Source organism: Lasioglossum baleicum, chromosome 8 (genome assembly GCF_051020765.1).
Source record: "Lasioglossum baleicum chromosome 8, iyLasBale1, whole genome shotgun sequence".
In the NCBI taxonomy this organism is placed as follows: domain Eukaryota; kingdom Metazoa; phylum Arthropoda; class Insecta; order Hymenoptera; family Halictidae; genus Lasioglossum; species Lasioglossum baleicum.
The window spans coordinates 13,509,716-13,523,456 of record NC_134936.1 but is presented as its reverse complement, the minus strand read 5'-3'; the positions used below and the strand labels follow the sequence as shown (position 1 = coordinate 13,523,456).

Here is a 13,741-nt window from a genome sequence, read left to right as displayed (position 1 = left end):
AATGTCGTAGAAGAGATGGCTACATTTATTTCAATGCTTAAATATTGATTAAAGCGTATCATTCATATTTGTTAGACTTTGTTAAAATCTTCATGACGAGTTTAACTTGTTAAAATACGGCAGGTGGTTAAGAATACATTGGCCCACAAAAGTGTTCGTACGCTCTTTAAAACAGAATAACTTTTTATACTTGTACCAAAAGACCTGATGTTTTGTAAGCAATTAGAAGCATTGGTTTGCTGAATGACTTGCGCAAAAGAATTTTCCAAAAATTATAATTTACAAGATTACATGCAAAAATAAAAATGGCAATTTTAAAAATTTAAAATATACAGAGTGTGTCACCTAACGTTGCCATCTCAAATATCTTTGTTGTTTTAAAAGATAAGACAAATGTCTAACCGACAAAGTTGAATGGTTCAGTGAGGCTCACATGATACCAAAAATATTTTTGTTTTTGTGTGATTTTTTTGAGAGATATCAATGTCATCTTCATTTTTTTAAATGGAATAAGGTATTTTTTAATACATCAATCGATGCAGCTGGACATTCGTTATAAGATTGTACTAACCTATTAATGTCGAAAAATTGGTAGTTCAGGACATATTTCAATTTAAATAATTCTAAGACACACGAAACATGTATTAAAAATTTAAATCATTAATTAAATAAAATAATAAAATAAAATAATGTATTAAAAACACATGAAACAAAAACATGTATTAAAAAATACCTCATTCCATTTAAAAAAAATGAAGGTGACCTTGATATCTCTAAAAAAAATCACATAAAAACAAAAATAGTCAACTTTGTCCTTCAGACATTCGACTGATCTCTAAAAACAACAAAGATATTTGCGGTGGTAACGTTAGGTGACTCACCCTGTATATTTCAAATTTTCATTAAGGGCTCAAACAAAAGAGTTTTAGAAATTGCCTTTTTTATTTTTGCAAGGTAATCCTGTAAATTATAATTTTTGTAGAATTCTTTTCTGCAAGTCATTTAGCAAACCAATTCTTCTAATTGCTTACAAAACATCAGGTCGTTTGGTACAATTACAAAAAAGCTATTCTGTTTTAAAGGACGTGCGAACACTTTTGTGAGCCACTGTAGTAATGAATGATTGTGCCGCGCAATGGATTGAGATGGATGACGTTGTTCAGACCCGAGCCCGAACCTGCTTCCTCTGTTGGTGGTGCAGGACAAGCCTGGCAGTATGGCGACGTCGGAAAAGTCGTCCCCGGCCGAGTCGTCGCAACAGCTGGAGAGCAATAACGTTTCCCGTAGTAATTATTTCGCCCTTAAAAGCACGGACGATATGTTTAAAGGCGGGCCGGAGCAAGCGAACAGCAGCAGCACCGCGGAGGAAAAGTTACGAGTAGCGGCCGGTATCGGGGCCGACGGCGGCGGGCCGCGTGTACAAAAGGTGAAAAACCGCACCTAAGCGTTCCCGATAAATTATTGCCCCGACTTACTTTCCTTTCGCTCTATAAACCTTGAATCGCAGGTGAACGGAGGGAGAAACGACATGGAGGCCGGGGAGAAGGACGCCGTTCCCGGTTGGTCATTAACAGGCGGCCGGCAATATATTGACACAGATTCGCGGTCTCCTTACGAAAACCGTAAATATTCCATGCCACCGGCAGCCCAGTTCCATCGGGAACAAGTCCAAAATCGAGATCTAGCGAAACAAACGATAATTAGCCCGAGAGATCTGCAAGAGTCCTTCGTGGACCCGTCGGACTGGCTCAATGATCTCGACGAGGACATGACTGTGAGACTCGGCAGAGGTTTGAAGACCATCCAGCATTTTGATTCGTCCAATCCCAACCTGACCGAGAATTCGATTTCATCCGTCAACGAAATCGCGCGAACAAGTTCGAAGACTCTGAAACCGGGAACTTCCGAAGTTGGCTTCGTCGTGGAACCAGCCTCGAACCCGCAGAGTTCAGGGATAAGGAACAATGCCAGAGTCAGACGGGCGGCAGATCCTCGTTACGATGCCAGTGAGCATCAGCGCGATTTCGATGCTGCTGACTACGATTACTCGTCGGATCCTGAGGAGAACAATCGCCTGCAGCTTTCGGACTCGAACACCGATGTGGAGTACGATTACCCGGAGGACAAGCTGGATTACAATTATTACACGAAAGCGGTCAGAAGTGCTAAACCGAATAAAGTGGATAAGAAGAAGAAGAAAAAGAAGAAGAAGAACAGCCGAGGGCACAAGAAGAAGAAGAAAGGACGGAAGCAGAAGTCGAGCAACCGGAAACGCAGACATCGCAAGAAGCACTCGAACGATTCCAAAGCGAAGAATCACCAGAAGAAGCACGCGAAAAGAGTGTCCAAGAATGTGAATCATCATACCAATGTGAAGAAGAGTAAAGCTGACCATGGTGTGGGGAAAAGGCATCATCAACAGTTGTCGCATGACCGGAAGAGACATCCCAAGGATATGGCTGTCGTCGATGTGAGCGATTTCGAACTGCCAGCAGTGATGAAGAGGTTGATGATTTGATTAAAAAGAAGGATGTACATTTTTAGAATCAAAAGGATCAGAAGAAGAAGGCGGCCTCCTTGCTCCTGGCTGCAGACAATATGCAAGACGAATCCCAAATGAATGCTGCTTTTAATGGCGAGCTTGCGGGGAAGATTGTGGAGCAAGTTTTCAGTCAGGTACCTTCGAGACGAAGCTGATAATGTTCATTCCCAACACGGTTTGCGCTTGAAAGGATCAATAAATTTGAAACTGTCCAGGTGCACGAGAACGAAGACCTGAAAGCGTCCCTAGGCCCAGGACTCAGTCAGAATCATAAAATCGAGGTCGCTGTGGCAACCAACAAGAAGTATCGACAGGCTCTCGACGTCAACCAGGTGAGTCAAGGAGCTCATCATACATTTTACACATGTCAGAGAAAAGTGAAATGTTCCAATTCCAACAGACCAAGCACACGGAGGAGTTGATGAAGAAAGTCATGCAAGTGCTGGATAGTTTGATGTCCGAAGAGGTTGATAGGAAGACCTGCACGCCTCTGCCACCTGATCTGAGCGAGTTTCTGGGATGGATGTTGGATGTGAAATCTGGGGGAACTTCTCCAGAACAGGTACGAGTCTTATCAGCGTCGTAATTAATTGAGATAACTCTTTAAGAACCTCCAGAGTCTTAGTAGCTCCACTACTACTAGCATTAATAATTTTTTCGAGCATCCCATTACGTTCCAGTTAACATTAGTGCCCCTGGTGCACTCGGTGGAGCCAGCCATGCACTTCCCACAAGAAAAGTTCCTCTTCCAGTCCGGTTTAGGGGGAGAAAGAGAGGAAGGGAGCATTAAAGAGATGCATAAGAAGCTTCAATTAATAGAGGGTCTGATAAAAGATTACCACGCATTATCAGAAACGGAGAAGTCGAAGGTTCAATCCGTCCATGACTACTTGGCAAGTACCAGCCACCCTTAAAATAAAATGAATCTATAAACAACGCAATCCTAATCTTCCCACCTGCTTCCTCCAGGGGAAAGAAGTGAATTCCATGCTGGAGTACGTCGATGCAAAGCAAGGAGCAGAAACGAGGTCGTCTTCGCCCAACGAAATCGTCCATTATCAGCCCGAGTTGCGAAACGCATCGCACGGCGACAGATTCAATGGTCCAACGCGTTTCTCTGCGGCGTCGAGCATCGCTAATACGCCGAAGGTGGCCAAGAAGAGTATCTCCAGGGGCAGGAATGATCACCGAGACAGTATGTCGCAGGTTGCGCGAGTGTAACGTAATTTGCCGCGCGTTCCCACCGTGGTGACAAAGGTCTGCCGTCTGCGTTTCAGGGCGCAGGGTTGTCAGAAGCGTGGACAAACGTCCAAAGCTTCGTAAAAAGCACAGAGCGAAAGGGGAACGTGAAAGGAGGCACGGGAGACGTCACAAAGCTGCAAGTGCTATTGATCAGCCGCGACACAAGGACTCTGGCCACAAAGCTGCAGCGACGCGACAGAAACGCGACTACCTCGACAAAGATTTTTGGGCCTCGTTCCACCAGGGATACGAGGAGCCCGTGATCTACAATTCCATGGATATGATCGACGCCCAACCGACCCACGAGATCCCACAGACATTGAAACCTGAAGAAAAGACCTCGGAGAAGTATGCATCTCTGCACAGACATAAATGCGTTCCTAATTCGATTGTTTGAACACCGTTCGTTCCGGTGCGTTTTTATATGAGCACAGGAGCAAATCGTCAGGAGAAATGCTCGTCGAAGGATTAGATGACAGTGATTCGAAGTCGAGTAGTTCGGAGAAGGAGGCTGCGACGATGAAGAGTTCCAGTGTATCGGCGGGACAAAGTACGCATTGTAGAGTACGTACGAGATTCGCAGTCTGACGATTTGCTAACCGGTGGATGTGCTGCGTTTATTGGAAGTTTCAGAGGCAGCGGTTGAGGAGGAGCCGATAACGGGCAAGAGCCAAGTGGAGGACGAGGTTCTGTTGCTGAACAAACGTCAGTCGTGGAAGAAGGAGAACGAGGAGCAGCTGGAGGAAGTCGCATTCGGCGAGGACATGAGAAAAGGGTTGCTGGAGAAGGAGCTGTTCGAGAAGCTGACCGAGATCGACAAAGAGAGAAGCGCTACGGAGACCAAGAGTAAGGATAACGGTTCCTCGATCAAGGACAATGATTTGTGGGGGCAGCACGCGCCCGATCACGCTAGCAAAGATTACGATACTTATTTATCGGATGAGGACAAACTGCGAGCGCTCGAGGAGAAGATAAATGTTTATTCGGATAACGACCGAGATACACGGCCCTAGACAACGGGCAAAACGCTTGGACACGTGGTGGAAGAAAGTTCGAGAGCCGGCGAGTCAACAGCAAGTTCACCCGTCAGCCAATAAATTACGGGCTCGGCCCGTAGATGTTAAAGAGACGGGGAGAAACGCTCGATTAACAACCACCGGATTGAACACTGAAAAACTGACAATTTGGAATCGTGTTCTTACCCGGGAAAGCTCGACGAGTCGACGAGCTACACGAGGCCCGGGAAGTCTCGAAGAATGTCGAACATCCACCCCGAAGTTTCGCCGAACTTCGGAGGGAACTAAAAGCGGAAGCGGATCCTTTTAACCGGTGTCGCTTCGCCACGTAATAAAGCTGCGGCTGGAACTGCGCGTTAAGATCAACAATTAATTTTGTAGCTGTATGAATTTGTAATAAAATTTTACTTCGGCATCCAGGTGTGATTTTGCTAGACCTACGTGGAAAAACATAAAGATCCGTAGTCTACGAATGATCAACGTTCGATCAGAATGAGATTTTGCAAAGCTTCTGTCGAAGGGCTCGGAATTTTCGCTGGTAATCGAGTATGCGAATAAAGTAGCCACCGTGGGTGCGGAAGGGGTAGAACGGTAGAGTATTTACAGGCAGAGTAATTGTATTTGCGATAGAATCGGAGCGACGCCGTGTAATATCGTGGTAAACCCGACGCGGCGGGGTTCGGAGCCGCGGCTCGGCTCGGCTCTGCTCTGCTCGATGCTGCGCTGCGCGTCGTTGCCTGACAGCGGCCGTCTAAATAATTTCATCAGATACATCGATCGCCGATGAGCTTTATCGTAATTGACACGTTCGGTCTATCTGGCCGACAGCCGGCCCTGCGAAACCTCGTAAATCGTCCTGTCGTTGCGATCAACTGGACGGCCTCTCGCGTGTTTGCACGCGCGTACAACGGACCCGCTAATCTACCTACGAAAACCGGCCGGAGCCCTCGATTACCGAAAGCTAATTGCTCTTCAAGAGCCAGCGAGCACTTGTGAACCTATAGAAAAATCCTAACACTTGCGTAGACTCCAAAATACTTCGCTGAAAGGGCTTGTTTCATCGAATACAGTCCATTGATTTTTCTGCAGAGAAATAGAGAAATATGTATAACATATCCAATGGAGAGATTTTTATAATTTTAATAAGGTAGAGTGGGGTAAGTGCGTCAACGGGTAAACAAAAAGTACTTTTTTACTTAAAAATGGATAACTATAAAACTAAACAATATAACTAAATAATAACTATAAAAATAAACAATACTTGCCCCATTTTCGGGGCAAGTGCGTAGTAGTTGACACTTTGTACAATATCCCATCAAAATGATAATTTTCAAGCAAAATTAGAATCCTACATAATACTAATTTATCAGTAATAACTGTGGCAAGAGTTTGATACCAAGAGCGTTAAACTTTTACATACCAGACTGAAAATACATCAGTTTAAAGTCCAACTTTGCAAAAACTAGGACGCACTTACCTCACTCCACCTTAATTGTGAAATAAAGAATATTGAATAATGCAAATATGTAGTCCAAGAGTTAACAAATTAGGAAACTAATCGAGTCGGTTGATTCTGGCTTGGTTCGACGCGTAAAAGTCAAACATCCGGGGGCGTGAAGCGGACGCTCCGCTTTCGCTTCTGGTCGTAACACATTTAAACAAGGTGTAATTGCGGTAACGAGGGGTGGCGGAGGGATGTAGATGGCGAGGGGGTTCGCGGTTTCTGCAGCGCAGCTTGAACCGAATAAAAATTGTATCGAACGATCGCCCGGCCTGCACCACGAGAGAGCTCATTGAACATTAACGCCGCGGCGAGGGTTCGCCTCACCTTGCCCGGAATACATTTATACAGTAAATTATCGGTCCCCGGCGAGACAGACCGACAATTTTCTCCCCTCTACGAATTTCCCGCGCTATATAAGAGCCCGGGACCGACGCGAGAACGTTGCACAGCAGAAATCGCGAGCCACCGGGCACACAGGCGTTCCTAAACAGCCGTCTCGGAAATTAGAGCACGATGCTTCTTCAATCAACAACGAGCATCCAATCGCGAAACGGTACACCCACAATCGGTTCATCGAGTTCGTCGACACCAAATTTTTGAATATTCGACAATTTTGTACATCGAATATAAGTCCAATATTCTTATATAAAACATTCAATTTAGACGATTTCTTTTTCTCAGGACAATTATTTATATCTGGACCAAAATTTGTTGTATTCAATTTAGAAGCATTCTTCTTTCTCTGAGAACAATTATTTATATCCGGACCAAAATTTGTCGTACTCACAGTACGTCTTATTTGCAGTATTGTTGATGGAATTGATTGATGTGCTGCGAATCAGGTAGAAATTCGGTCACTCTACCCTGAGAAACAAAGAATGAGCAAATGGAAAAGGAAATCCAGAGTCAGACGCTCGTACCTAGAAAGCCGCAGGAGGGAATTTTTGAAAAGTCGCTCCCGTAAACTTTGCAACCTTATTAAACCCGGTGAGGGGTGTACGTATCCGGTTTTATCATGGAAGTTCCTCCACGAACGAGGGATTAGTGTTCCGCGAGACGTCTCTTCCCCCAGTGCACCGAGGAACGCCGGGAAACACCGTGTGCGTGTTCCACCCCTTTTGAAATCGCTGTTCTTCATTTTTTACATTCGTTCCTACTAAATCTCGCCTACAACGCTGATCCAAAATAATCTATAAGATCTGGCGTGCACAAAACCACTCGCTCGCTCGCGTTCTCGGTACGTAAAGGGTTGTTTCTTGAGTAATACGCGGCGGTAGATTCGTCGAGAAAGTTGCATCAAAGCGATTGCATAAGCGCCGAGCGAAACTGATTAAATCTCGCCACGGAGAAATAGTATCTCATCGCGACGCGGCTTTCTCTCTCTCCATCTCCGGGACAACAGAAGAAAAAAATAGAAAGAAAACGAAATATGCAGTCGCGGGGGCATAGGCGGAAGGAGTAAGGAGGAGGAAGGGGTGGCCACGAGATATCCCCGAAAAGTTTCCTCGTAAAGTAAGTCCACGCAGCGGAATACCCCCGGGCCAATTAAAGTCCCGAAATCGGACTAAGCGCTCGCTTATGCAGGCGAGGGCAAGATGGAATACGGAAAAGGGACGGATCTAACAACCGCGTCGGCCTCCGCCTCCGCATCCGCGTTATTACTTATTCGACTCGAGGATTTTAAGGGTGGCCGACGCGCGCGCGGATTTATTTAGATATTCCGGCGGCGAGCATCTGCTCGAGGTTCGACTGGCTCTCGCATCTCTCTCTCTCTTTCTCGGCACGCTCTCGTTCCGCATTAATATACGGCCGGAGGAGGAGGGAAAGTGTGGCGACTCGGAAACCCCCGCTATTTTTACATAACATTAAGTTGTTCCGTGTAACGGAGCCGCTCAGCTTTGCTCCGCTCCGCTTCGAACCGCTCCGCACCGCTTTGGACCTAGACTGCTCGGTGGTTGGGTCACTAATGGGGGTTAAAACGCGGAAGCTTGGCGCCGCGACACCAGACCTTGTCGAGTGAAATTTTCACCGATCGACTTTCACCCTTTTCCAGTCGACGCTCCTCAACGGAACACGCCTCAAACACCTCTCCACACGAGTAGTCTACGGGTTCTAGTCGACGATTACTCGCGCACGCACTCTCTCGACACCTGTGTTTTCGTTCACGGGAAAAACTCGCAGATAGCCGCCGCCACCGCCGCCTATTGATTTGCTCTGGATGTCGCCGAGACGGCCGCGACTCGCTCTCGCGATGGATTATTTTTAATAACCCGCGTTACGGGACCGCGAAGCGTTAATCTTCCAATTTTTTAGAGAACGGAGACGAACAGTCTGACTACAATGGAGATCCGGCGTGTTCATCAATTAGAGAATGTACTCGCGATAAGTACACATTGTTCGACGCGACGACCGAGCTCTATCGTTAGTCTCACGTTAGCCACGCTTTCTCAACGATCGCAATTTATTGCGATCCGGCCGATCGGACCTCTTAATTGGAGAACGAATTCGACTGCGGAATTATTCACGAGGGCTCGCTTCCCTGACGATTATGCTAGGCTGCATGGATACCCGGAGCTCAATGAGTCTCCGATCGCATCGTTTATCATTCGCATATCACTCTCCTGTCTTTTTTTTACCTAGTCGTACTTTCATTTCTCTGGCATCGTCGTGATTGGACTGCGGATTTTATGCAGTTCTGATGAAAATGGTACTGCTGCCATAGCTGTCTGTGTGGCGTCGACTAATTCTACTTACATCGATTATTGAAAGATCGTACAGAATTTCGAACCGAGGACTCTCTGCCGTGTGGGTAATAAATTATTAGCAACTCGATATGCTATTCTCATACATTCGGTTAGTCGTTCAACTTGGTTATATATTTACTTGTTGAAAACAGGAAATAGTGGGAAAATAGATGCTCTGGTTTCGTTCCTCTCTGGTTTTGGTAAGTTCTAAATAGCAGCATAGTGAATAACAGGAAGCAACAGTTGAATAATTTTCAGTGACTGTACTTGCACTAGGTTTTCACCTCTATTATCAACTGGAATGTAAAAACGCAGTAAAAATTCGATCAAATCAAGAAAAATCAGCATGCTAATAATGACAGACATCGTTCGATGCATCGCCTAATCAGGGTTAGTAAATTCTACACAGTGAATCCACCGCAAAACAAACTCCGATTCGTTTTCCACGGTCAGGAAAACGTTGCAACACGTTCGGCAACAAAGGGGTGGTTGCCGCGGCTATTGTTCCGGCTGAAGAAAGTTCGAGGAACGAGAAGCGAGTACAGAGAAGAAGAAGAAGAAGAAGAAAAATGTCGGAGAACGAGGAGGAAAGGGCACTGAGTAAAAATCCGTAGGAGGAAAGGGAACAGTGGGTGGTGGTTTGACCGGTGGGACAGGGTCTGGCACGCACCCCCGTATGACAGATGGTATTTTCGCGTATCATGATCGCGGCTAGGATAGTTTCCTATATCGTAGAATATACAGCCCCGGCCTGGCATCGTCGACATGTCGATAGCAGGCCTCGCCGTGCGATACATCCACCGATATCCCCGTACCATGGGTATCCGCGGACCATCCCCTTCGTTCGACCGCTAAATGGCCAACCGGAGCCACCCCCATGGTGCTCAATTATTGATACTTACCCCTCGTGCCGCCTAGCGTTTCCCCGGCTGCATGTTCCCGATGCGTTGTGTCCTTCGATCCTGTCTACGACGATGCATCCGTCCTGCGCCAAGGACCAGGCTCGGACGCGACCATTTTCCTAAACAGATCCGCACGATAATCCGCCGAATTCCAAGACTATTAGCCCCTTCCCACATCATTTTTATTACTTAGAAATGAAATTCTAGTAAACATTTATCCATTGGACAGCATGTTGCTACACAAAAAATATTAATCTTTCCTTTTTCCGTAGTAAATTATAAACGTCGAAAAAGTTCTGAGCCCTGTAATCTCAAAATAAATCATAGTGCAAGGGATTAAGGATGAATGAAAAATGATGTCCTCGAGAGAATAACGATTGAAAGATTTTCAAAAATGGCTGTACACTGTTTTAGCCATTTTCTCTGTGCTCTATTTCGAAGAGTTAATCGAATTGGCAAATGAGGATCTTCTACCAACGACTACGAACTTTTATTCGCGTTATTAAAATTAATCTTTAGTGAACAGTGTGCGGCTAGAAAACTTCGGGAGCTTAACCGCGGGAGGATAAAAGATTGTAATTTGTGGTGCAGGGAATATTGTCGCAGGCTCCTTAAGTTGATCCTAATGAAGGAGGACAGCGGCGAACAGAGAGAAAAGAGAGACAGAGGTGGAGGAACGACAAAGTTTGCGGAGTATCGCGAGTCCGTGTGGTTAGGAAATGGAAGCGGGGAGCAGCTGAGAACCGCTGCCGTTCGCAATGGCCTCGATTAACCGTTTGACCGGCTAGAGCGAGTGGTCAACGTTTTCCAGGCGTCCTGTTCCCGGTCTATTAGATCTGCAGGAAGCCTGGCGCAGATATCCGGAGGCTGACGTGCCGTTTCAATGTTTCTTTGCATCGAATTCTGGCCGAGGGACGAACCTTGGTGAAAGATCAACGGGGGAAAAAGAGAAGAAAGACGAAGGAACAGAGAAACGAAAGTGGCGGACCAACTACTGATTAAAAGTTTTCCACTCGATGCTCGTTCGTTGCGCCTGTGAATTCGGTTCGATCGTTCGACGTTAGATTAATCGCCGTCTTCGATCCCGAAGGAAACCAAAAACCGATATCAGCTTCGATTCTGTAGCTGTGCGAACAGAGCAAGGAGATACCACGGAAGAGAGAGAGAGAAAGAGCAGAGACGAGAGCAGAGGAGAAAATGAAAACGAATTTCCCCCCGGTGCGCGTCGCGTTGTGTGCCACCGTCCTTGGAAAATATGATCCGCCCCCGCGGTCTTCTTCCCCGTGAACTTTAAGACATTCGTCTATTCGAGGCTCGTTCGTCAAGCGAGCCGAAGAAAACGAAAAGAAAGGGAAAGAAAGGAAAGCGGGCTCCATAAAGCGATCGGAGAGACCCTCCCGCACCCCCTCGACTCCCTTACACCCTCGCAACCCCCTTACACCCCCGTCCATAGACGCGAGGAGCCGCGTCTCGCCTCTAAGTGTATTAGACTCGCGTTTCGGGTCGTGGAAGAAGCTGCGGGGGTGGGTGCGAGCCGGAGGACGGCTCCGAAGGGTGCGAGAGGGTGGTCCGAGGCCTGTACCCCGCTAATGGCACCCTCGGGGTATTCCCGGAGAACCCTCTCGTATTTATTATTTAGCGAGGATACCGGTCGAAGCCAGAGCGAGAGAGAAAGAGAGAGAGAGAGAGAATGATAGGGAAAGAGACGAGCCACGGAGAAAGAGGGTCGAACAGGAAAGAGAAAGATAGAGGCCGCGCGAGATGGGGTCAGCTTTCTGGCAGGCCACGAGGATTTATCCGCAAACATCACACATCGGCCCAAGACTTCCGTCGAGCACGATTTCGGGAATGGAAACCGCAGGAAATTAACGGTGACACGTGGCTCGATCTGGACACGTGTTTAGCCGGCCGCTAACCATGAAAAACGAGGCTGCGAGCCGCGGCGTTCGATTTGATCGAGATGCTGCGAGTCGACCCTACACAATCTACAGATAATAGGTCAGCCGATGGTTCCGCAAATGTGGGGTCGATATTTTCCTTCTGACTTTTTAAGCTGCGCTGTCGAGATTGAGGGAAACGCTCCAGGGTATCGAGAATTAAAACGAGCTGCTGGAAATTGGGTTACACTTTCTGTGCTTCATCGCGTCCGTCCTATCAGTATCTATCTTGTTGTCCCTCGTGCTGATTATTAGACATCGAATTTTTACACGTATAAAATAAAAATCGTTCGTACTCGATTGAAGCTGGACATTTTTATCGTACATAAACAGATTTTATAAAAATTGTTGACGCAAACGGTCTCGCCGCTCGCCGGAGATAAGTGTGTGCAGAACGAACTTTTTCTGGCGCGAGAAGACAAGGATTCGCGGCATCGGAAAAGTCTATCATGTAACCGAATAAATGCGTCGCGGGAATGGTTCGGAGCCCGTCATTAAAACTGCGTTACACGGGAGGAGCGTGTGTAGGGAAAAAGCGGTCGAAGATTCGCGGAGGACGCTATCAATCGGCGGATCGATCGGCAGATTACGCGAGCGGCAAAACAACTGGAAAAAACATCGAGACAAAAACGGATCGGCTCTCGCGCGCGCGTTCCGAGGGGATGGTTTTCGGTGGTAGGAAACGTGAAGCGCGAGGATGGCGGGAGTAGGAGGAGGAGGAGGAATCAGGAAAATCGGAAACAATTGTCGCTCGTGTAGGCTTTCGAGGAGAGGAGGCTTGTGCGCGCGCAATTTGCGCGTCAGGAAAATGCATGCTCCGATGGCAGCAGCTGCGGGACGTTATTGATACTACATTTCTCCCGATTTGACGAATTGCCCGGTTCGACTAATGGTCCGAATACGAAGGCCCCGGCTCCTGACTCGCGGCTTCCTGGCCGAACTGTTGACCCCTCGTAAAACCATAACCCGCTCATAATTCTCCGGGCATTTCGGTCTGGAGAAACCGTCGCGTCGCGTGGAGAAAGGAAAAAACGAGAACAAATCGATGCCGAGAGAGGCTGCGGTCGTTTCCTTTCTGCTTCGATTCACTTTCGAAAAATCGATCCCATGCTCGACTCCCAGCTGAAGTTCGCGTCACTGTTACTGGCAATTTAGGATATTTACAGGGCTCCCTCGCCTCCGCGAATCCTGCGGGAAGCTGCGGAACGGTGGACGCTATTTTCTGTTTGCTGCCGGCTCCAGATTACAGATCAAATGGGTCACCACGAAACCATCGACATGGAAACTCTGTTCGATTTTTCTGTCAATATTTCCTACGCAAATTTCACTGTAACTTCGTTTACAAGAAGTACAACATCAAAATAGGTATTCAAAGGAAGTCTGCCGAGTTAAAATTGATCGTAGACCCTAATCCGGTTCTACGGCTGATCGAAGAACATTATCAATTTCAGTGAAACTATTGGCGTCAAGAGCAGTTTGCAACAAATTCTGGGAATTTTTGAGTATCTAAATGCTCCCAAAGGGAAAGGCCAAGAGGGCAAGAGCGGTCAAGAGTTAAATTGTTGATAATCGAGTTAACAGATGATCGATACGCTTACCAAGAGAAGATGCTGCTTCCTGCTCCACAGCGGTTGGTTCGAATAGTATCGCCAAGAGGAACTAAATGGTGAGCGAGAAATCAACGTCACAGAACCGGCAGGGTGTAAGTTAGGAAAAATAGGTCGATTAAGATTGTGGGTCTCCATCAAACTGTCTCTTAAAATATTCGGTGGCCGATCGAAACATAATCTGCGGAATGGAGGCGAGAGTGCCCGTAACCGAACACACACGTGTTACACATATCTGTCCGAAAGA

The 13,741-nt window shown here is 46.9% G+C and overlaps 1 protein-coding gene and 1 long non-coding RNA gene across 4 annotated transcripts in view; one reads left to right on the top strand and one right to left on the bottom strand.

Moving 5' to 3' along the window:
* LOC143211192 (uncharacterized) overlaps window positions 1-5,238 on the top strand; it is a 7,379-nt gene extending 2,141 nt beyond the window's left edge. For 2 of the 3 annotated variants that reach the window (XM_076428657.1, XM_076428658.1), the window contains 10 exons: window positions 1,164-1,426; window positions 1,508-2,470; window positions 2,545-2,676; window positions 2,758-2,874; window positions 2,943-3,104; window positions 3,223-3,435; window positions 3,512-3,737; window positions 3,820-4,132; window positions 4,219-4,334; window positions 4,412-5,238. In XM_076428657.1, the coding sequence (XP_076284772.1) occupies window positions 1,164-1,426; window positions 1,508-2,470; window positions 2,545-2,676; window positions 2,758-2,874; window positions 2,943-3,104; window positions 3,223-3,435; window positions 3,512-3,737; window positions 3,820-4,132; window positions 4,219-4,334; window positions 4,412-4,797 (2,891 nt within the window). In that variant the 3' untranslated portion in view covers window positions 4,798-5,238. The remainder of the gene's footprint in view (window positions 1-1,163; window positions 1,427-1,507; window positions 2,471-2,544; window positions 2,677-2,757; window positions 2,875-2,942; window positions 3,105-3,222; window positions 3,436-3,511; window positions 3,738-3,819; window positions 4,133-4,218; window positions 4,335-4,411) is intronic. The other variant, XM_076428659.1, reaches the window with a different exon arrangement.
* Window positions 765-13,741, bottom strand: LOC143211193 (uncharacterized). Its single transcript, XR_013009411.1, has 2 exons — window positions 13,486-13,741; window positions 765-10,069 (listed from the first exon to the last, which is right to left on the bottom strand). It is a non-coding gene; the product is annotated as an uncharacterized LOC143211193 (long non-coding RNA).